At 64.1% G+C, this 20,976-nt stretch overlaps 1 protein-coding gene across 4 annotated transcripts in view; it reads right to left on the bottom strand.

Moving 5' to 3' along the window:
• HSF1 (heat shock transcription factor 1) overlaps positions 1–20,976 on the bottom strand; it is a 51,751-nt gene that overhangs the window by 17,713 nt on the left and 13,062 nt on the right. For 2 of the 4 annotated variants that reach the window (XM_084260843.1, XM_084260844.1), the window contains exons 2-5: positions 17,548–17,656; positions 15,136–15,272; positions 14,563–14,670; positions 13,351–13,475 (exon numbers count right to left, since the gene is read on the bottom strand). In XM_084260843.1, the coding sequence (XP_084116969.1) occupies positions 13,351–13,475; positions 14,563–14,670; positions 15,136–15,272; positions 17,548–17,656 (479 nt within the window). The remainder of the gene's footprint in view (positions 1–13,350; positions 13,476–14,562; positions 14,671–15,135; positions 15,273–17,547; positions 17,657–20,976) is intronic. The other 2 variants (XM_084260845.1, XM_084260846.1) reach the window with 1 other exon arrangement.

The following is a 20,976-nucleotide window of genomic DNA, read 5'->3' as shown; positions in this document are numbered from 1 at the left end:
CCCCCCTGAACCCCCTCCCCTGTCCCCAAATCAACCACGGGGCGAGGCGGCGAACCGCGGCGGGGGGATGTGCCGCCGTTGGGTGTGCCGGTGTCTCCAGATACGGGCTGGTTTAGGGGTGTAAATGATGCTGGTTAACGAGGCTCGGCCGCGCTCTGGGCTCGCCGGGCTCCGGGAGCGGCGGCTGTTCCCCCCCGCGGGCGGTTGACGCCGGAGCCTTCGGTGTCGGGAGCGGCGAGCGGTTCACATCTGCCGCGAGTCATTACGGGGCCCCCACGGCGAGGCCCCCGGTGACCCAGCTCAATCTCCATCATCTGGCCCAGGTGCAGGGAGAACCGGTTATAAATCGGCTTCTCTGGAGACCAGGAGGAGGAGGAGGAGGAGGAGGAAGGGGGGAGAGGGGGGGGATGAGGGGCGAGCAGAGACCCAGCCGGTGTCGGGACGGAGCCGCACAGCACCGACCCCTCGGGTGTTGTTGGTCCCTACCCCGGATTCGGCTTCTCCGAAGGCAAATGGCAACGGGGAGGGGGGAGTCAGGGGGGTGCAAACCTAAAACCCACCAGAGAAATGGGCAATAAACCCCAAATTCCCCAAGTTTCTGGGCACCCGAAGCCCCACGGTCGCGTATCCGCAGCCCCGTCCGATCCGCGGGCCAGTTACCCCAGGGGTACCCCCATTTCAAAGGGTTTGGGGGTTTTTAGGGAGCACCCCACTCCCCAGCCAGCCCCCATCTCCCCTTTGGGTTCAGTTCAGGGATGTTTCCCCCTCTGGGGGGTTTTGAACTCACACTGACAATACAAGGGGGACCGGAGGGAAGAGGAGTGGGAGGACAGCGCGTCGCCGAAACCCACCCGGACCATGGACACCCCCATCCCGCTCCCTGGCGCTGCTGGGGGGAGCAGAGCCCTGGGCTGGATGCAGGATGGGGGGGAAGGGGAAGAGGAAGGAAGGGGAAGTTAAGGGAAGGGGATGGGGATGGGGAAGGGAAAGGGAATGGAAAAGGAATAGAAAGGGAAAGGGAAGGGAGAAGAAAGGGGAGGGGAAGGGGAATGGGAAAGGAATGGAAAGGGAAGGGAATGGAAAGGGAAAGGGGAAGGAGAAAGGAAAGTGAAGGGAAGGGGATGGGGAAGGGAATGGGAAAGGGAAAAGAATAGAAAGGGAAGAGAAAGGGAATGGGAAGGGGAAAGGGAAGGGAAGGGAAGGGCAGGGAAGGGCAGGGAAGGGAAGGGAAGGGAAGGGAAGGGAAGGGAAGGGAAGGGAAGGGAAGGGAAGGGAAGGGAAGGGAAGGGAAGGGAAGGGAAGGGAAGGGAAGGGAAGGGAAGGGAAGGGAAGGGAAGGGAAGGGAAGGGAAAGGGGAAGGAGAAGGGAAAGGGGAAGGAGAAGGGAAAGGGGAAGGAGAGGGAGAAGGAGAAGGAGAAGGAGAAGGAGAAGGAGAAGGAGAAGGAGAAGGAGAAGGAGAAGGAGAAGGAGAAGGAGAAGGAGAAGGAGAAGGAGAAGGAGAAGGAGAAGGAGAAGGAGAAGGAGAAGGAGGAGAAGGGAAAGGGGAAGGGGAAGGGAAAGGGGAAGAAGAAGGGGAAGGGGAAGGGAAAAGGGAAGGGGAAAGGAAGGGGAGGGGAAGGGGAATGGGAAGGGGAAAGGGAAGGGAAAGGGAAGGGAAAACCCTGTGGAGCCACTGTGGCTGTTTCAGGCCGGGCTGTATCCCGACCCATGGAATCCGTCTGGACAAAGCCTCCCCCCTCAGAGGGGCGAGCAGCCCCCTGCTGCCCCCTCACCAAGCTGGGGGGCACCTTCCCCCCGGCGCCGGCGCTCGGGGCTGCGCGGCACAGGGGTGCAGCTGTGCTTACCTCACACTCCCCACCCCCCAGCTGCCAATTACACCCCCAGATCGCCGCCCCGGGCCGCGGCGGGGGCTCAGGGCTGCAGGGATTTGGGGAGGGGGCTGTCAATCAGCCCAGCTCTTTCCCAGCACCGTGGCTCCTCGACTGGCCTCGGGACAGAGATCCCGGTGCTGGAATGGGATGAGACGCAGCCCCACCATCCCCAACCGAACCCCCCCGGGTGCCCCGAAGCGCCGGCCGCCTCCTCGCCGCGCCGGCTGCTGCCCCGCGCCGCACCTGAGCCGCGCCGAGAGGTCGAGGCCCGGTGATGGATCAGGGGCAGGGAAGAAAGGAGGAGGGAAACGCTCATTAGGCAGCTGGACCCGGGGTCCCCCAAGGGTTAAACCCATCGGGGCGCCGCACAAAACCCCCTTTAATAGTTTCGTTAGCGGCCGGCTTGACGAGGCAATTAAAGCCCGGCAATTAAAGGCCGGCGCTGGCTTTACGGGGCGGCTTTCAAAGGCTCCAGCCCCGGAGTTATTACAGGCTCTGTGAAGCGTTGAGCTCAGATGAGGTTTTATGGGGTCCCATAAACTGGAGCTCGTTCTGCACCTGCCTCTCTTAAAGTGCCGCTCCCCAGGGAGGCCCCGGCTCGACCCCCCCCCTCGCTGCACGCAGCTGGGATGGGCCTGAGGCTGGGGGGTTTGGGGGGCAGGATGGAGGGTGCTGGGATGGGGAGAGGGGCTGAGTGCTGCCCAATCCCTGGTGTGCCCATCCCCGGTGTCCCCATCCCAGGTGTCCCCATCCCTGGTACCTGGTGCTCCTCCATCCTGGCTGGAGCATCCGAGTGTGGGGATGAGGGGCCAGCTGGGATGGTCCTGAGGCCAGGGGGTTTGTGGGGTAGGATGAAGGGTACTGGGATGGGGAGTGCTGGGATGGGGAGAGGGGCTGAGTCCTGCTCATCCCTGGTGTCCCCATCCCTGGTACCTGATGCTCCTCCATCCCAGCACAGGGATAAGGGGGCAGCCAGGATGGTCCTGAGGCCAGGGGGTTTCTGGGGTAGGAAGAAGGCTGCTGGGATGGGGAGTGCTGGGATGGGGAGAGGGGCTGAGTCCTGCTCATCCCTGGTGTCCCCATCCCTGGTACCTGATGCTCCTCCATCCCAGCACAGGGATAAGGGGGCAGCCAGGATGGTCCTGAGGCCAGGGGGTTTCTGGGGTAGGAAGAAGGCTGCTGGGATGGGGAGTGCTGGGATGGGGAGAGGGGCTGAGTCCTGCTCATCCCTGGTGTCCCCATCCCAGGTGTTCCCATCCCTGGTACCTGATGCTCCTCCATCCCAGCACAGGGATGAGGGGGCAGCCAGGATGGTCCTGAGGCTGGGGGCTTTGTGGGGCAGGATGAAGGGTACTGGGATGGGGAGTGCTGGGATGGGGAGAGGGGCTGAGTCCTGCTCATCCCTGGTGTCCCCATCCCTGGTACCTGATGCTCCTCCATCCTGGATGGAGCATCCCAGTGTGGGGATGAGGGGGCAGCCGGGATGGGCCTGAGGCTGGGGGCTTTGTGAAGTGGGATGGAGGGTGCTGGGATGGGGAGAGGAGCCAAGCGCTGCCCGTCCTGAGTGTCCCCATTCCCTGCAGTCCAGGGAGGAGGATGGAGCAGGGATTCCCTGCAGCACAGGGAGGAGGAGGAAGAGGATGGAGGAGGAGGATGGAGGAGGAGAAGGATAGAGCAGCGATTCCCCTCAGCCTAGAGAGGAGGAGGAGGATGGAGCAGGGATTCCCCTCAGCCCAGAGTGGAGGAGGAGGATGGAGCAGAGATTCCCTTCAGCCCAGGGAGGAGGATGGAGCAGGGATTCCCCTTAGCACAAGGAGGATGATGAGGATGGAACAGGGATTCCCTGCAGCCCAGGGAGGAGGAGGATGATGGGACCTCACCGCAGCCTTCCCGTCCCTGAAGGGAGCAGAGGAACAGGAGGGGAATGAGCTTGTTAAAGGGCAGAGACTGGCAGGACAAGGGGCTGGAGTGAAGCTGGAGGAGGGAAGGGGGAGAGGAGAGACTGGGGGGAAGTTCTGTGCAGAGAGAGTGGTGAGGGGCTGGAAGGGGCTGCCCAGAGAGGGGGTGGGTGCCCCGTCCCTGGGGGTGTCCAAGGCCAGGTTGGCTGGGGCCCTGGGCAACCTTGTGTAGCTCCAGGCCTGGAGGTTGGTGTCCCTGCCTGTGGCAGGGGGTTGGAGCTTTGGGACCCTGGGGTCCCTCCCAACCCATCCCAGTCTGGGATTCTATGACTCTATGATTCCAGGGATCCCAGGCAGTGGCTGAGCTGGGGAAACCCAGCGCTGTGGCTCCAACTCAGACCCCGCACGGCGCTCGGCACCGGGAGCCATCAAAGCCCAGGCTGGGGATGGAGCTGATGTTCTGACTCTGAGCCAGCTCCAGGTCTCCCAGGACGGGACCGAGACGCGGAGGCCGCGGCAGGAGCGCCGGAGCACAGGGAAACCCTAAACCACCGGGATGGAGAGGTCAGGAAACACAGGGAGCCCGGGCTGGGTGCTGGAGTTCAGCCAAGGGAACTCGAGCTGGGAGCCCCAAACCCACAGCTCCACCCACGCACCGCGAGGGACACGCGGCTGAACCGTGGCGCGCTCCTCCGGCACACGGCGGCCGGCTCCGATGGGCAGGAATCCCTTCCCTCCCTTGGGAAAAGGTTTAATTAGTGGGTTTCCTCGTTAAATCAGGCTTAAAGGGAACGGAGCTGTGGGAGCCCCGTTGCTCCTCCATGGGAGCAGCTCTGGCTGCCCGTTGCCGATGCTCCGGCCGCCGCGGTGCCCAGCGCGCCCGTGTAAAGGAGCCTGGAATGGGCCGGCAGCGGAAGGAGGAAGGGGGGCAGGATTGGGGAGGGGGCTGGCACTGTCCCCCCACCCAGCTCTGAGCAGGAGCTGATCCTCCCTGCGTGTGCAGGGCCGGGGCTGAAGCCAGAGGGAAGCGTTTCCCTTCGGATCACGCAGCAGACAAGGAGATCAGAGGGGAAGAGGAGTGAGAGTTGTTACGAGCACCTCGGGTGTTCTCAGATGCTCCCAAAATCCCACCCCTGGAGCCTCACAGGCACAACCCCCCCCATCCCCATCCTCATCCCCACCCTCATTCTCATCCCCATCCCCATCCCCATCCCCATCCTCATCCTCATTCTCATTCTCATTCTCATTCTCATTCTCATTCTCATTCTCATTCTCATTCTCATCCCCATCCCATCCTCATCCCCATCCCATCCTCATCCCCATCCCATCCTCATTCTCATCCTCATCCCCATCCTCATTCTCATCCCCATCTCCATCCCATCCTCATTCTCATTCTCATTTCCATCCTCATGCCCATCCCATCCTCATCCTCATCCCCATCCCAATCCCTATCCCCATCCCCATCCCAATCCCCATCCCCATCCCATCCTCATCCCCATCTTCATTCTCATTCTCATCCCCATCCCCATCCCCATCCTCATTCTCATTCTCATCCCCATCCCCATCCCTATCCTCATCCCCATCCCCACCCTTATCCTCATCCCCATCCTCATCCCCATCCCAATCCCTATCCCTATCCCCATCCCCATCCCAATCCCCATCCCCATCCTCATCTCCATCCCCATCCCATCCTCATCCTCATCCCCATCCTGATCCCAATCCCCATCCCCATCCTCATCCCCATCCCATCCCCATCCTCATCCCCATCCTGATCCCAATCCCCATCCCCATCCTCATCCCCATCCCAATCCCATCCCATCCCCATCCCCATCCCATCCAGGGCACTGGAAGATTTACTGCCTCTCAACGAGGAACCGGCGCCCTGACAGTGATCTCTCACTTCCCCATCTGAACCAGGAGCCCATCACCACTTAACTGCAAAGGAAATTCGTTACCAAAGCCTCATTAATTAACTCCAGACGGGTCCCAGTGACCTGGGAGAACCTGAGCCCCCAGGAAACTGCTCTGCAGGGGCTCCCGGCTCCGTAATTAATCCTGATACCCCCCCAGTCGGTAGGAAAGAGCCAGTTAATAACTGTCAGCAGGACGCTGCAGAGGGGGGTGAGGAGAGGGCTGAGGAGGGGGCTGCAGGGGGGGCTGAGGAGAGGGATGTGGAGGGGGAGACCCAGCTGCTGGCCAGCTGCCTGGCCCCCGCTGCAGCGGAGCACAAAGGCTCTTTCTATGCTGACTGACAGACATCCGTGTCCGTGTCTGCTCAGCCATGGAGGGACTGGGCCCCCCAAGGACAGCCCAGCTCCCTCCAGCTCATCCCGGCTCCTCCCAGCTCATCCCGGCTCCCCCCAGCTCATCCCGGCTCCCCCCAGCTCATCCTGGCTCCCCCCAGCTCATTCCAGCTCCCCCCAGCTCATCCTGGCTCCCCCCAGCTCATCCCGGCTCCCCCCAGCTCATTCCAGCTCCCCCCAGCTCATCCTGGCTCCCCCCAGCTCATCCCGGCTTCCCCCAGCTCATCCCGGCTCCCCCCAGCTCATCCCGGCTTCCCCCAGCTCATCCCGGCTCCCCCCAGCTCATCCCAGCTCACCCTGGTTCCCCCCAGCTCATCCTGGCTCCCCCAGTTCATCCCAACTCCCCCAGCTCATCCCGGCTCCCCCCAGCTCCCCCAAGCTCATCCCGGCTCCCCCCAGCTCATCCGAGCTCCCCCCAGCTCATCCTGGCTCCCCCCAGCTCATCCCAGCTTCCCCCAGTTCATCCCAACTCCCCCAGCTCATCCCGGCTCCCCCCAGCTCATCCCAGCTCCCCCAAGCTCTACCTGGCTTCCCCCTGCTCATCCCGGTTCTCCCCAGTTCCTCCCAGCTCCCCCCAGCTCTTCCTGGCTCCTCCAGTTTCTCCCAGCTCCCCCCTGCTCCTTCCCGGCTCCCCCAGTTCATCCTAGTTCCCTCCAGCTCCTCCTGGCTCCCCCAGCTCCTCCCGACTCCCCCAGCTCATCCCAGCTCCCCCAGTTCATCCCGGCTCCTCCAGCTTATTCTGGCTCCCCCAGTTTATCCTGACTTCCCCCAGCTATCCCAGTTCATCCTGGCTCCCCCCAGCTCATCCTGGCTCCCCCAGCCCCCCCAGCTCATCCTGGCTCCCCCAGCTCATCCCATTTCCCCCCAGCTCCCCCAGTTCATCCTGGCTCCCCCAGCTCATCCCATTTCCCCCCAGCTCCCCCAGTTCATCCTGGCTCCCCCAGCTCATCCCATTTCCCCCCAGCTCCCCCAGTTCACCCTGGCTCCCCCAGCTCCCCCCAGCTCATCCCAGCTTCCCCCAGTTCATCCCAGCTCCCCCCCCACCTCATCCCAGCTTCCCCCCAGCTCATCCCAGCTTCCCCCAGTTCATCCCAGCTCCCCCACCAGCTCATCCCAGCTTCCCCCCAGCTCATCCCAGCTTCCCCCAGCTCATCCCAGCTCCCCCCCCAGCTCATCCCAGCTCCCCCCCCAGCTCATCCCAGCTCCCGCAGATCTCTGCTGCCTCCAGAAGCCTCTCTGGGTGAAGAGCTCCAGCCAACGCTGGCAGCAGAGAGCCAAGCGCAGCCCCCGGGAGGATCCCTTCCTGTCCGGGGGTCTGGGGGGGTCTTTCCCCCCCCCCCCGAGAAGCCTCCGACCTGCTCAGAGCGACTGAAGGGGCCGGCGGCGCGGAGCTGCCGGCTCAACGTGCTGCCATGGGGATCTGGGATGGTACCCAGCTCCCCCAGGCTCGTCCCAGCTCCCCCAATCCCAGTTCTTCCCAGTTCCTCCCGGCTCTCCCAGCTCATCCCGGCTCCCCCCAGCTCCTCCTGGCTCCCCTCAGCTCCTCCTGGCTCCCCCCAGCTCATCCTGGCTCTCCCCAGCTCATCCCGGCTCCCCCAGCTCATCCCGGCTCCCCCAGCTCCTCCCGGCTCCCCCCAGCTCACCCCGGCTCCCCCAGTTCATCCTGGCTCCCCCAGTTCATCCTGGCTCCCCCAGCTCATCCTGGCTCTCCCCAGCTCATTCCAGTTCCCCCAGCTCATCCCAGCTCCCCCAGCTCCCCCAGTTCATCCTGGCTCCCCCAGCTCCTCCTGGCTCCCCCAGTTCATCCCAGCTCCCCCAGCTCCTCCCGGCTTCCCCCAGCTCATCCCACCTCCCCCAGCTCACCCTGGCTCCCCCCAGCTCCCCCTGGCTCCCCCCAGCTCATCCCGGCTCCCCCAGCTCCTCCTGGCTCCCCCAGCTCCTACAGGCTCTCCCCAGCTCATCCCAGCTCCCCCAGCTCATCCCGGCTCCCCCAGCTCCTCCCGGCTCCCCCCAGCTCACCCCGGCTCCCCCAGTTCATCCTGGCTCCCCCAGCTCATCCTGGCTCCCCCAGCTCATCCTGGCTCTCCCCAGCTCATCCCAGTTCCCCCAGCTCATCCCGGCTCCCCCAGTTCATCCCGGCTCCCCCAGTTCATCCTGGCTCCCCCAGCTCATCCTGGCTCCCCCAGCTCATCCTGGCTCTCCCCAGCTCATCCCAGTTCCCCCAGCTCATCTCAGTTCCCCCAGCTCATCCCAGCTCCCCCAGTTCATCCCGGCTCCCCCAGCTCCTCCCAGTTCATCCCACCTCCCCCAGCTCACCCTGGCTCCCCCCAGCTCCCCCTGGCTCCCCCCAGCTCCCCCAGCTCATCCCGGCTCCCCCAGCTCCTCCTGGCTCCCCCAGCTCATCCCGGCTCCCCCCAGCTCCTCCTGGCTCCCCCAGTTCATCCCAGCTCCTCCCAGCTCCCCCAGTTCATCCTGGCTCCCCCAGCTCCTCCTGGCTCCCCCCAGCTCATCCTGACTCCCCCAGCTTATTGTCTCCCCCAGCTCTCCCCAGCTCCTCCGGTTCTCCCCAGTTCCTCCCGGCTCCTCCAGTTCCTCCCAGCTCCCCCCGGGTGGGATGCTCCCAGTCGGGATGCCCCCAGTTGGGCTATCCCCCTCCAGCTCCTCACTGGGAGAAAGGGGAACAGGAAATGGGATCTGTGGGAAGAGCTTTGCTTTCCCCACACCAGCACCTGCTCCCTGGGGGCACTGGGGGGTCCCTGGTGTCCCCCAACTCGCTCCCAGAGGCACAGCTTATCCCCCATGCACAGAAACCCACCCGGTAACCGCGGGTTCCGGCACAGGGGCGGCATCAAGAGTCCCCCTCAGCACACCGCGTCCCCCCCACCCCAAAACACCCGGTGTGGCCGCAACAACGGGCTGGGAGAGGCAACAGACCCCTAAAACAGGATGTGACCCCCCAAAAAAAGCCCTGGCTGGTGCCACACACGACATCCCATAACCAATCCTACCCCTTTCTGGCACAGAGTGGGGCTCCCCCCTTGTTCTCTGCCCCTGGGTCACCGCGGAGGTGCGGACCGGGATGCGCCGCGCTGGCAGAGCTGGTGAGGAAAAGAGGGGAGGAGGGATCAGGGCTGCCAAGTCCAGCCTAACCCTAAGGCCAGGACTAAAAGCCACACTGCTCCTCATCCCCCATCAAATCCAAGGGGATTTGATCCAGAGCCTGAAGGGGGGAGGGTCTGTGAGCGAGGCCGTTCCAAGCGCGGCGACGGAGCGCGACCCTCACCCCTGGGGTAGAATCATGGAATCCCAGACTGGTCTGGGCTGGGAGGGACCCCAAGGGTCCCAGAGCTCCAACCCCCTGCCACAGGCAGGGACACCAACCTCCAGGCCTGGAGCTACACAAGGTTGCCCAGGGCCCCAGCCAACCTGGCCTTGGACACCCCCAGGGACGGGGCACCCACCCCCTCTCTGGGCAGCCCCTTCCAGCCCCTCACCACTCTCTCTGCACAGAACTTCCCCCCAGTCTCTCCTCTCCCCCTTCCCTCCTCCAGCTTCACTCCAGGCCCTTGTCCTGCCAGTCTCTGCCCTTTAACAAGCCCATTCCCCTCCTGTTCCTGGGGTCCCTTCAGGGACGGGGAGGCTGCAGTGAGGTCCCCCCACAGCCTTCTCTAGGGAGGGGATTGTGCCCCTGGACTGGGCACTGGGGAGGCTGCACCTCCAGTGCTGGGTCCAGTTCTGGGCTCCTCAGCACCAGAAGGACATTGGGGTCCTGGAGCGAGTGCAGAGAAGGGCAACCAGGCTGGGGAAGGGGCTGGAGGGCAAATCCTGTGAGGAGCAGCTGAGGGAGCTGGGGGTGCTCAGCCTGGAGAAGAGGAGGCTGAGGGGAGACCTTCTCCCCACCTCCCCTGCCCTGCCAGGAGGGTGCAGAGAGGTGGGCGATGGTCTCTGCAGCCAGGGGCCAGGAGCTGGGACAAGGGGCAATGGGCTCAAGCTGCCCCAGGGCAGGGTCAGCTCAGCTGGGAGGGCAAAGTTCTTCCCTGGCAGAGTTGTGGGGCTGTGGCACAGGCTGCCCAGGGAGGGGCTGAGTCACCCCCTGGGGGTGTTGAACAGAGGGGGGATGAGGTGCTCAGGGATGGGGTCAGCACAGGACGGGGACGGTTGGACTGGGTGATCCCAAAGGGCTTCTCCAGCCTGGTGACTCTGGGGGTCTGTGGTGGAGGGGAGGGTGGCCGGTTTGGCAGCGGGCAGCTGCTGGGTCACTCTCCTCCCAGGCACCAGCCTGGCGCTGCAGAGCTGCCATGAGGCTGCCGGCCCACGCTCCCAGTTCACACCAGTGGTTTAATCTTGGTTATCCTACTGGAGCCCATTCACCCGCCGGGGAGTTCAGGATGCACAGGGCGTTCCCTCGTTAGCGGGTCAGTAATTAGCATCCTGATGAGTGCGGGGAAGCGCTGGGGCAGCGCCCAGCACCGCCTGCTAACGCTCAGTGTGGGGCACGAGCCCGGCCCCTCCCCAACCACACCCAAAAGCTGCGGTGGGGATGGCACTGGCGGAGACACGGGGTGGCGGGGACACCGGGTGCCGTGGCGGAGACACGGAGCGGCGCGGCGGGTACATGGGGCATCACAGCAGGGACACGGGGCAGCGCGGCGGAGACACGGAGCTGTGCGGTGTGTACATGGGGCAGCGCGGCAGGGACACGGGGCATCATGGTGGAGACACGGGGCAGCGCAGTGGGGACAGGGGGTGGCGTGGCGGGACACGGGGCGGCGCGGTGGGGACACAGGGTATTGTGGCAGAGACACGGGATGTCGTGGCAGAGACACGGGGCAGCGTGGCGGGTATATGGGGCATCGCGGCAGGGACACGGGGCATCATGGTGGAGACATGGGGCAGTGCGGCAGGTACATGGGGCATTGCAGCAGGGACACAGGGCATCATGGTGGAGACATGGGGCGGCGCGGCGGAGACACAGGGTGTTGTGGCAGAGACACGGGGCGGCGTGGTGGGGACACAGGGTGTTGTGGCAGAGACATGGGGCGTCAGGGCAGATATACGGGGCAGTGTGGTGGGTACATGGGGCATCGCAGCAGGGACACAGGGCATCATGGTGGAGACACGGGGCGGCGCGGCGGAGACACGGGGTGGCGTGGCGGGTACATGGGGCATCGCGGCAGGGACACAGGGCAGCATGGTGGTGACAGGGCAGTGCGGTGGAGACATGGGGTGTCACAGCAGAGACATGGGGCAGCGCGGCGGGGACATGGGGCATTGCAGCAGCGACACTGGGCATCATGGTGGAGACATGGGATGGCGGGATGGGGACACGGTGCATCGCGGCGGAGACATAGGGTGTTGTGGCAGACACATGGGGCAGCGCGGCGGAGACACGGGGTGGCGCGGCGGGTACATGGGGCATCGCGGCAGGGACACAGGGCAGCATGGTGGAGACACGGGACGGCACGGCAGGGACATGGGGCGTCATGGCAGAGACACAGGGCAGTGCGGCAGGGACATGGGGCGTCATGGCAGAGACACGGGGCGGCGTGGCGGGGACACGGGGCATTGTGGCGGAGACGGGGTGTCACGACACGGCAGGGACACGGGGTGGCGTGGCAGAGACACAGGGCATTGTGGTGGAGACAGGGGGTGTCACGACACGGCAGGGACACGGGGCGGTGCAGTGGAGACACGGGGTGGTGTGGTGGAGCCACGGGGCGTCGCGACACAGCAGGGACATGGGGTGTCATGGCAGAGACACGGGGCGTTGCAACACGGCAGGGACATGGGGTGTCATGGCGGAGACACGGGGCGTCGCGACACGGCAGGGACATGGGGTGTCATGGCGGAGACACGGGGCGTCGCGACACGGCAGGGACATGGGGTGTCATGGCAGAGACACGGGGCGTTGCGACACGGCAGGGACATTGGGTGTCATGGCAGAGACACGGGGTGTTGCGACATGGCAGGGACATGGGGTGTCATGGCAGAGACACGGGGCATTGCGACACGGCAGGGACATGGGGTGTCATGGCAGAGACACGGGGTGTTGCGACATGGCAGGGACATGGGGTGTCATGGCAGAGACACGGGGTGTTGCGACATGGCAGGGACATGGGGTGTCATGGCAGAGACACGGGGTGTTGCGACATGGCAGGGACATGGGGTGTCATGGCAGAGACACGGGGCGTCGCGACACGGCAGGGACATGGGGTGTCATGGCAGAGACACGGGGTGTTGCGACATGGCAGGGACATGGGGTGTCATGGCAGAGACACGGGGTGTTGCGACACGGCAGGGACATGGGGTGTCATGGCGGAGACACGGGGCGTTGCGACACGGCAGGGACACGGGGCATCGCGGCAGAGACACGGGGCATCGCGCAGCAACTTGCTCAGCTTCACCAAGAGGTGAACAAGAGGGAAAGGAGCCTGAGACCGAGACCACAGCGGTGCCAAAGGGAACCAGACACCCGTGTGCCCCCCTGTTTGCTGCCCTGGATCTGGCTGTCGGCGCCTCGGGGTGACTTGGGGAGCCCTGGCACACGTCCCGTGGCCGGCGGCACCTACGCAGCCCCGCGGTGGGGAGGGCGCTACCGAAAACCACCGGTTGGGTGCCACAGAGCATGGTGTCCCACACGACTGCCATGGGAAAGGGTCAGTTCAGAGGGAGCAACCATGCCTTGGCTGCCCCGGCAGCGCCGGCGGCGAGCGGCATCCAGCCCGAATCCCAGCGGGAAGCCAAGAGCCCGGCGGAAGAGCCGGGAAAGGGAGCAGGATAGTGGAGTCCTGAGCGACTCGACTACCCCAGTGCTGCGGGAGGGAGGACAGGAAGAGCTCTGGTTGACAGGAGGAAACAGGAAGGAGGGAACAGGAAGAACCAAAGAGGAAGGGGAAAAGCCAGCTCCACGCGCGGCGGCAGAGACAGACCCGGTGCCCGTGGCAGGTAACGGTGTTCCTGCCGGTTTCACCACCCTCCCAGCCCACCCTGCAAGTGGGGCTGCACCCCACAGCACCTGCACACCCTGTCTGGCCTCACAGCGCTGGCACCACGGCTCGTTACCGGGTTTTAATTGCGTTGGGAAGGTCCCTGTGCCACCCACTTGGTGCCCCAAACCTCTGGAAGCCCCAGCTGCACCCCCACGACAGCCAGAAGCTGGGACAGGGAGTGAGCGGCAGCCTGGCTCCCCCAGGCCACGTCCTGCACCCAGCGTGGGCGGGAAGGAACCCCCCGAGTCGGGTGGGGGGCATTTTGGGCGTCCCCTCCCCACATACATACTGCTTCATGGCTATCAGCTTGGAGTCCATGCTCTCCTGCTTCCCCTTCATCACCTGGATGTCCGTCAGCAACTTGGTTACGTTGTCCTGCCGGACTTTGATATCCTCGTTCTTTATCCCAGAGACCTGGGGGCAGGAAGGACAATGTCACATCAGTGGGGTTCCCAGAGTCACCAGGCTGGAGAAGCCCTTTGGGATCACCCAGTCCAACCATCCCTGTCCTGTGCTGACCCCATCCCTGAGCACCTCATCCCCCCCTGTTCAACACCCCCAGGGGGTGACTCAGCCCCTCCCTGGGCAGCCTGTGCCACAGCCCCACAACTCTGCCAGGGAAGAACTTTGCCCTCCCAGCTGAGCTGACCCTGCCCTGGGGCAGCTTGAGCCCATTGCCCCTTGGCCCAGCTCCTGGCCCCTGGCTGCAGAGACCATCGCCCACCTCTCTGCACCCTCCTGGCAGGGCAGGGGAGGTGGGGAGAAGGGCTCCCCTCAGCCTCCTCTTCTCCAGGCTCAACACCCCCAGCTCCCTCAGCTGCTCCTCAGAGGATTTGCCCTCCAGCCCCTTCCCCAGCGTGGTTGCCCTTCTCTGCACTCGCTCCAGGACCCCCATGTCCTTCTGATGCTGAGGAGCCCAGAACTGGACCCAGCACTGGAGGTGCAACCTCCCCAGTGCCCAGTCCAGGGGCACAATCCCCTCCCCAGCCCTACTGGGTGTGACACAAACCAGTTATCTGAGTTTGAAGTTGATACCATAAGGAATTCACCACCCTCTCCACACCAACTGCCAAGTTTGGGCCCAGGGACTCAAACCAGCTGCCTGGAGAGCAAGTTCTGGGCAGACATGTGGCCCCTGGGGAGCATCAAGTCCTGCCCAGGGGCTTTCTACTATGGGTGGCTCAGGACAAGCAGTGGATGTCACCTCTCCTGAGTGCCTGGCACATGGTGACCCTGCTCTGGCAGGTGCTGGGCTGGGGGATCTCCAGAGGTCCCTCCAACCCCCCACTCAGTCTGGGACACTGATTCTGTGATCAGCAGTTTGTCCCTGGGTGAGAGGGCAGGGATGGCACAAGCAGAGGTGATGGGACCCCTCCATGAGCCAGCAGTGTGCCCTGGGGGCCAGGAAGGCCAAGGGGATCCTGGGGGCATCAGGAGGAGTGTGGGCAGCAGGTGACAGGAGGGGATCCTCCCCCTCTGCTCTGCCCTGGTCAGGCCCCACCTGGAGTGTCGTGTCCAGTGCTGGGCTCCCTGGGATCAAACGGCCAGGGATCTGCTGGAGAGAGTCCAGAGGAGGGACAGAGATGCTGACGGGCCTGGAGCATCTCCCCTGTGAGGAAAGCCTGAGTGAGCTGGGGCTGTTCAGCCTGGAGAGAAGAGCCTGAGAGGGGATCTGATCAATGGGGATCAAGAGCTGAAGGGTGGGACACAGGGGGACATGGGCAGCCTCTGCTCAGTGTCTGTGGGGACAGGACAAGGGGCAATGGGCTCAAGTTGGAGCACAGGGAGTTCCCCACCAGTCTGGGGAAGAACTTCTTCCCAGTGAGGGTGAGGGAGCCCAGGGGGTGTGGAGTCTCCTTCTCTGGGGAGATTCCAGCCCCATCTGGATGTCTCCCTGTGTGCCCTGTCCCAGGGACCCTGCTTTGGACCCCATGGGCTCTGGAGGTTCCTTCCACCCCCTATGATTCAGCGCTGACCGGTGCCGGCACCGTCTGGCGGCCCCAGGAGCAGCGTGGTGCTTCACCCCCCACCCCCCCCCCCCAGCCCCCAACCCTCATCTTCCAGACACACTTACGCTGGTGACTTTCCTCTTGATGTTCTCCAGGAGATGCTCCTGCCCCCGGATGAAGTAGGGATGCTGGAATTCCGTGTCGTCCTTCTCCGGCTTCACCAAACCTCCCTGCTCGATGTGGACCACCTTGCGGAAGCCGTCTGGAAAAGCCAAGGGGGGAGGGTTGGGAGGAGCTTGAGGGGCTCGGTGGGGGATGGGGACACGACTCACCCCTGGGTGACAACACCCCCAGCACCCCATCACTACAAACACACCCATCAGAGCCGAGGTGCGGCCACGGCCGGGCACCTTCCAGGCTTCCTCACGTGGCCGAAGGGTCGGGGGAGGATCCGGGGTGTTGAGCGTGGGGAAGTGGGAAGAAGGGAGGATGGAGAGGAGGAATATGGCTTGGGGAGGAGAGGAGGGGGATTAGGAGCGTGGGGAATCCAGCTCAGGGGTCCCCCAGGACAAGGAGCCCCGGGGATGCTCCGAGGGCTGGAGCCCCTCTGCTCTGGAGCCAGGCTGGGAGAGCTGGGGAGAGAGGAGGGGAGGAGAGGAGAGCTGGGGAGAGGGTGTGGAGAGGAGGGGAGAGGGAGGGAGGGGAGAGGGAGGGAGGGGAGAGCTGGGGAGGGGAGGGGAGAGCTGGGGAGGGGAGAGCTGGGGAGGGGAGAGCTGGGGAGGGGAGAGCTGGGGAGGGGAGAGCTGGGGAGGGGAGAGCTGGGGAGGGGAGAGCTGGGGAGGGGAGAGCTGGGGAGGGGAGAGCTGGGGAGGGGAGGGGAGAGCTGGGGAGGGGAGGGGAGAGCTGGGGAGGGGAGGGGAGAGCTGGGGAGGGGAGAGCTGGGGAGGGGAGGGGAGAGCTGGGGAGGGGAGAGCTGGGGAGGGGAGAGCTGGGGAGGGGAGAGCTGGGGAGGGGAGAGCTGGGGAGGGGAGAGCTGGGGAGGGGAGAGCTGGGGAGGGGAGAGCTGGGGAGGGGAGAGCTGGGGAGGGGAGAGCTGGGGAGGGGAGAGCTGGGGAGGGGAGAGCTGGGGAGGGGAGAGCTGGGGAGGGGAGAGCTGGGGAGGGGAGAGCTGGGGAGGGGAGAGCTGGGGAGGGGAGAGCTGGGGAGGGGAGAGCTGGGGAGGGGAGAGCTGGGGAGGGGAGGGGAGAGCTGGGGAGGGGAGAGCTGGGGAGGGGAGAGCAGGGGAGGGGAGAGCTGAGGAGGGGAGGAGAGGGGAGAGGAGGGGAGGGGAGAGCTGCGGAGGGGAGAGGAGGGGAGAGCTGGGGAGAGCTGGGGAGGGGAGAGCTGGGGAGGGGAGAGCTGGGGAGGGGAGAGCTGGGGAGGGGAGAGCTGGGGAGGGGAGACCTGGGGAGGGGAGGGGAGACCTGGGGAGGGGAGGGGAGACCTGGGGAGGGGAGAGCTGGGGAGAGGGAGAGCTGGGGAGAGGGAGAGCTGGGGAGAGGGAGAGCTGGGGAGGGGAGAGCAGGGGAGGGGAGGCTGCTGAGCCCCTTCCCATCCCTCGAGGGGCTCTGGGAGGGCCGGGCAGGGCTGCAGGGATGGGGACTGACGGGTGGAGGGGTGAATGGTCAAACTGGAGCAGGGCAGGGTTAGGTGAGCCCTTGAGGGGAAGTTCTTCCCTCTGAGGGGGGTGAGACCCTGGCTCAGGGTGCCCAGCGGTGGAGTCTCCTCATCCCTGGAGACATTCACAAGCTGAGCACCCTGCTCTAGTTCCAGGAGTCCCCACTGGGGCAGCTTGAGCCCATTGCCCCTTGTCCCATCTCCTGTCCCCTGGCTGCAGAGACCATCGCCCACCTCTCTGCACCCTCCTGGCAGGGCAGGGGAGGTGGGGAGAAGGTCTCCCCTCAGCCTCCTCTTCTCCAGGCTCAGCACCCCCAGCTCCCTCAGCTGCTCCTCAGAGGATTTGCCCTCCAGCCCCTTCCCCAGCCTGGTTGCCCTTCTCTGCACTCGCTCCAGGACCTCAATGTCCTTCTGATGCTGAGGAGCCCAGAACTGGACCCAGCACTCCAGCTGCAGCCTCCCCAGTGCCCAGTCCAGGGGCACAATCCCCTCCCCAGCCCCACTGGCCACACTGGGTCTGACACAAGCCAGGATGCTGTTGACCTTCCTGGCCCCCCAGGGCACACTGCTGGCTCCTGGTCAGTCACCCAACACCCCCAGGTCCTTCTCCAGCCCCCCTGCCCCAGCCTGTAGCGCTGCTGGGGGTTGGGATGTCCCATGTGCTGCACTCTGCCCTTGGCCTTGTTGAACCTCATCCTGTTGGTCTCATCCAGCCTGTCCAGACCCCTCTGAAGACCCTCCCCACCCTGACACAGCCCCACACATCCTCCCAGCTCAGTGTCACCCCCAAACCCACTGAGGGAACACCCCATCCCTTCCCCCAGGTGATGGAGAGAGGTGCTGAAGGGGATGGCCCCAGGCCTGAGCCCTGGGGTACTCACACATGTTGAGCTGCCGGACGAAGCTGGCCATGTTGTTGTGTTTGAAGTACTTGGGAAGCACCTCCTTGGCGAACTGGCCCTGGTCGAACACGTGGAAGCTGCTCCCGCTCTGGTGGGAGACAAGGGGAGAGGAAGGGGGAGGTTATCGGGGGGCAGAGGGGAAGATCTCACATCAAAGGAGCTCCTCACGGTGCCAAACTGGCCCTGGAGCCACCAAACTGGCTCTGAAGACACCAAACTGGCTCTGGAGTCACCCAATGGGCCCTGATTCCATCCAAATTGGCCCTGGAGCCACCAAACTGGCCCTGGAGACACCCAAACTGAATCCAGAGACACCCAAAGTGGCCCTGGAGACACCCAAAGTGGCCCTGGAGACACCCAAAGTGGCCCTGGAGACATCCAAACTGGATCCAGAGATACCCAAACTGGATCCGGAGACACCCAAACTGGCCCCGGAGACACCCAAACTGGCCCCAGAGACACCCAAACTGGATCCAGAGACACCCAAACTGGATCCAGAGACACCCAAAGTGGCCCTGGAGACACCCAAAGTGGCCCTGGAGACACCCAAACTGGCCCTGGAGACACCCAAACTGGCCCCGGAGACACCCAAACTGTCTCCATGGCCACCAAATTGGACCTGGAGCCATCAAAGTGGCCCCAGAGCCACCCAAACTGGCCCTGGAGACACCCAAACTGGCCCTGGAGACACCCAAACTGGATCCAGAGACACCCAAACTGGCCCTGGAGACACCCAAACTGGCCCCGGAGACACCCAAACTGTCTCCATGGCCACCAAATTGGACCTGGAGACATCCAAACTGGCCCCAGGACCATCCACACTGGCCCTGGAGCCTGCTGGGCCAGAGCTGAGTGGGCAGAGCATGGCTCCCCAGAGACCCAGAAGCACAAGGTTCAGGAGGCTGTGAGGATTAACCCTTCCCTCTCCTCTCCGCAGCGTCAATCCCAGTAACTCCCAGTAACTCCCCTGCTCGCCCCAATCAACTCCTCCTGCAGGAGCTGATCTGCTGATGCTCCCGGGCTACACGGGCTTCAAACACCCACACTGGGGAAGGCACCAAGACAATCCCACTGCTCCCTGTGCCCGGCGGCTCCCATCCCATCCCTGCCCCTCTGAACCCCACTTAACACCGATGTCCTTGAAGACACAGAGACATTCCTGCTGTGCCAGACGGCTCCGATCCCACCCCTGCCCCTCTGAATCCCACCTAACACCGATATCTGGGAAGGCACCGGAGACAATCCCGCTGCTCACGGTGCTGGATGGCTCCAATGTGATCCCTGCCCCTCTGAAACCCCTTAATACTGACGTCTGGGAAGGCACAGAGACCATCCTGCTGCTCACCGTGCCTGGTGGCTCCGATCCCACCCCTGCCCCTCTGAACCCCACGGCACAAATGCCGATGTCCCTGAAGGCACCGGAGACAATCCCACCGCTGTGCCAGACGGCTCCGATCCCATCCCTGCCCCTCTGAAACCCACTTAACACTGATGTCCCTGGAGGCACAGACACAATCCCACTGCTCACCGTGCCCAGCGGCTCCGATCCCATCCCTGCCCCTCTGAATCCCACCTAACACCGATATCTGGGAAGGCACGGAGACAATCCGGCTGCTCACCACACCCAGCAGCTCCCATCCCATCCCTGCCCCTCCGAACCCCACTTAACATCCATGTCCCTGGAGGCATGGAGACCATCCTGCTGCTCACTGTGCCCAGCAGCTCCAATCCCACCCCTGACCCTCTGAACCCCACGGCACAAACACCGACATCCCTGAAGGCACCAGAGACAATCCCGCTGTGCCAGACGGCTCCGATCCCATCCCTGCCCCTCCAAACCCCCCTTAACACCGACGTTGGTGAAGGGACAGACACAATCCTGCTGCTCACCATGCCCAGTGGCTCTGATCCCATCCCTGCCCCTCTGAATCCCACCTAACACCGATATCTGGGAAGGCACAGAAACCATCCTGCTGCTCACCATGCCCAGTGGCTCTGATCCTATCCCTGCCCCTCTGAATCCCACCTAACACCGATATCTGGGAAGGCACTGGAGACAATCTGGCTGCTCACCGTGCCGGACGGCTCCAATCTGATCCCTGCCCCTCCAAACCCCCCTTAGCACCAACGTTGGTGAAGGGACAGACACAATCCTGCTGCTCACCGTGCCTGGTGGCTCCAATCCCATCCCTGCCCCTCTGAATCCCACCTAACACCGATATCTGGGAAGGCACCGGAGACAATCCCGCTGCTCACGGTGCCGGACGGCTCCAATCTGATCCCTGCCCCTCTGAAACCCCTTAACACCGACGTCTGGGAAGGCACAGAGACCATCCCACTGCTCACCGTGCCTGGTGACTCCAATCCCATCCCTGCCCCTCCGAACCCCACGGCACAAACACCGATGTCCCTGAAGGCACCAGAGACAATCCCGCTGTGCCGGACGGCTCCGATCCCATCCCTGCCCCTCCAAACCCCCCTTAGCACCGACGTTGGTGAAGGCACAGAGACAATCCCACTGCTCACCGTGCCCAGCGGCTCTGATCCCATCCCTGCCCCTCTGAATCCCACCTAACACCAATATCTGGGAAGGCACAGAGACAATCCTGCTGCTCACTGTGCCCAGCGGCTCTGATCCCATCCCTGCCCCTCTGAACCCCACGGCACAAACACCGATGTCCCTGAAGTCACCGGAGACAATCCCGCTGTGCCGGACGGCTCCGATCCCATCCCTGCCCCTCTGAACCCCCCTTAACACCAACGTTGGTGAAGGGACAGACACAATCCTGCTGCTCACCATGCCCAGTGGCTCTGATCCCATCCCTGCCCCTCTGAATCCCACCTAACATCGATATCTGGGAAGGCACCGGAGACAATCCCACTGCTCAGGGTGCCGGATGGCTCCAATCTGATCCCTGCCCCTCTGAAACCCCTTAACACCGATGTCTGGGAAGGCACAGAGACCATCCCACTGCTCACCGGGCCTGGTGGCTCCGGTCCCTTCCCTGTCCCTCTGAATCCCACCTGACAGCGACATCTGGGAAGGCACAGAGACAATCCTGCTGCTCGCCGTACCCAGCGGCTCCAATCCCATTCCTGCCCCTCTGAACCCCACGGCACAAACACCGACATCCCTGAAGGCACCAGAGACAATCCCACTGTGCCAGACGGCTCCGATCCCATCCCTGCCCCTCCAAACCCCCCTTAGCACCAACGTTGGTGAAGGTACAGACACAATCCTGCTGCTCACCATGCCCAGTGGCTCCAATCCCACCCCTGCCCCTCTGAATCCCACCTAACACCGATATCTGGGAAGGCACCGGAGACAATCCCGCTGCTCACCGTGCCCAGTGGCTCTGATCCCATCCCTGCCCCTCTGAACCCCACCTAACACCAATATCTGGGAAG

This window comes from Gallinula chloropus, assembly GCF_964237585.1.
Source record: "Gallinula chloropus genome assembly, chromosome: 2".
NCBI lineage: Eukaryota > Metazoa > Chordata > Aves > Gruiformes > Rallidae > Gallinula > Gallinula chloropus.
The sequence above is the reverse complement of the archived record's forward strand: the minus strand, read 5'-3'. Positions and strand labels throughout refer to the sequence as shown.